The 1,702-nt window shown below is 47.4% G+C and overlaps 1 protein-coding gene across 1 annotated transcript; it reads right to left on the reverse strand.

The window, feature by feature from the left end:
• LOC102788637 (rhodopsin) lies at positions 1-1,497 on the reverse strand. Its single transcript, XM_006796407.2, has one exon. The coding sequence runs from the start codon at positions 1,409-1,411 to the stop codon at positions 347-349; it is 1,065 nt and encodes a 354-aa protein (XP_006796470.1). The 5' UTR covers positions 1,412-1,497; the 3' UTR covers positions 1-346.
• Positions 1,498-1,702: the final 205 nt, after the last annotated feature.

Genomic DNA, 1,702 nt, shown 5'->3' on the forward strand with positions numbered 1-1,702 from the left:
TCATTTGCAAAGTGCGTTTTATTTTACGTTGCCTTGATTACATGCCTCTACATTCAAAAATAAGCCAGTATCATATAGGATCCAACTGTGAAAGATTAGCATTTTTCCTTTTCCTCTCAGGAAAAAAAAAATCTCACCGATTGTTAAGTTGGATATTCTGTACATACAGGAACAACTCTGTAATGGGCTGACCTTTACTGCAACTGTCTTTAGGTTGAATCAATTCGTTTGTAAAAATACAAAAAGGAAATTATTTCTGTAGACATTAGCCTTCAGTAGTTTCCCTGGGGGAGCAGAAGTCTTCGTCTTGGATGGCGGATCACGGAGCCGTTGCTTGACGCCCCTTTTATGCAGGAGACACAGAGCTGGAGGACACAGAGGAAGCCTCGGTCTTGGAGGCAGTAGTAGATGCTCCCTCCTCTTCTTCAAAGGGATTTTTCCCGCAGCACAAGGTGGTGATCATGCAGTGGCGGAACTGCTTGTTCATGCAGATGTAAATAATAGGGTTGTAGATGGCAGCGCCCTTGGCAAAGAAGGCTGGGAGGGTCATGAAGACTGGTCCAAATTCAGATCCCTGATGTGTGAAGATATACCAGGCCACTCCGGCATAGGGCAGCCAACATACCAGGAAGGAAATAACCATCATAATAACCATGCGGGTGACTTCCCTTTCAGCCCTCTGGGTGGTTTCAGACTCCTGCTGGGCAGCAGCAGCCTCCTTGACAGCACAGAGCAGGCGGCCGTAGCAGAAAAACACAATAGTCAGTGGAATCATGAAGTGGCAGATGAACATGTAGATAACAAACGACTCGTTGTTGAAGCCTTCTGCACGTGTGTAGTAGTCGACTCCACATGAGCACTGCATGCCCTCAGGGATGTAACGAGACCAGCCGACAAGAGGGGGTACAGCGCAAGCACAGGCCGCTACCCAGGTGAAGGCCAAGCCCATAATAGCGTGGTTCTCCCCAAAGCGGAAGTTGCTAATGGGCTTGCAGACGACTAACCACCTTTCAATAGCAAGGACAACCAGTGACCAGAGACCAATCTCACCACCGAGGGTAGCAAAGAATCCTTCCAGATTGCAGCCAAGGCGACCTAGGACGAAGTAGCCATGCATAGAGGTGTAAATCGTTGTGGTGAATCCTCCAAACACCATGAAGAGGTCAGCCACCGCAAGGTTCAGAAGGATGTAGTTTAGTGGGGTTCGCAGCTTCTTGTGTTCAATGGTGACATAGAGAGTAAGGAAGTTGATGGGAAATCCAACAAGGATGAGAAAGAACATGTAGGCAGCCAGAGCAGCATAAGCTGCTGGGCTGACAAGGTAGTGCTGAGGGTATTCATAAGGATTCCGGACAATACCGGTGGTGTTTACCATAGGGACATAGAAAAAGGGTCCCTCTGTGCCATTCATGGTTGCGGCTTGTGGTTGCGATCAGCCCTTCAGAGGTGTTTCGTCTGGCTGTTTGGGAGAGTGATGGTACAAATGCTACAAATGGAACCAGGTGGCTACAGTCTGTCTTTTAAAGGCACACCTTGGATTATCACTTTCCCAATCTGTCAGCACAAACTGATTTAGGCCACAGTTAATAACTAATCCAGCCACCACTGCAAACATTAATGACCACTCATCAAGATATTAAGGTTACACCTGCTCACGTCTAACACGGCGCTATCCAGTGACTATATGTTTTGAAGCATGTTA

The sequence above is a fragment of the Neolamprologus brichardi genome, chromosome 20, assembly GCF_056152115.1.
Source record: "Neolamprologus brichardi isolate AB-2024 chromosome 20, ASM5615211v1, whole genome shotgun sequence".
Classification (NCBI taxonomy): Eukaryota; Metazoa; Chordata; class Actinopteri; order Cichliformes; family Cichlidae; genus Neolamprologus; species Neolamprologus brichardi.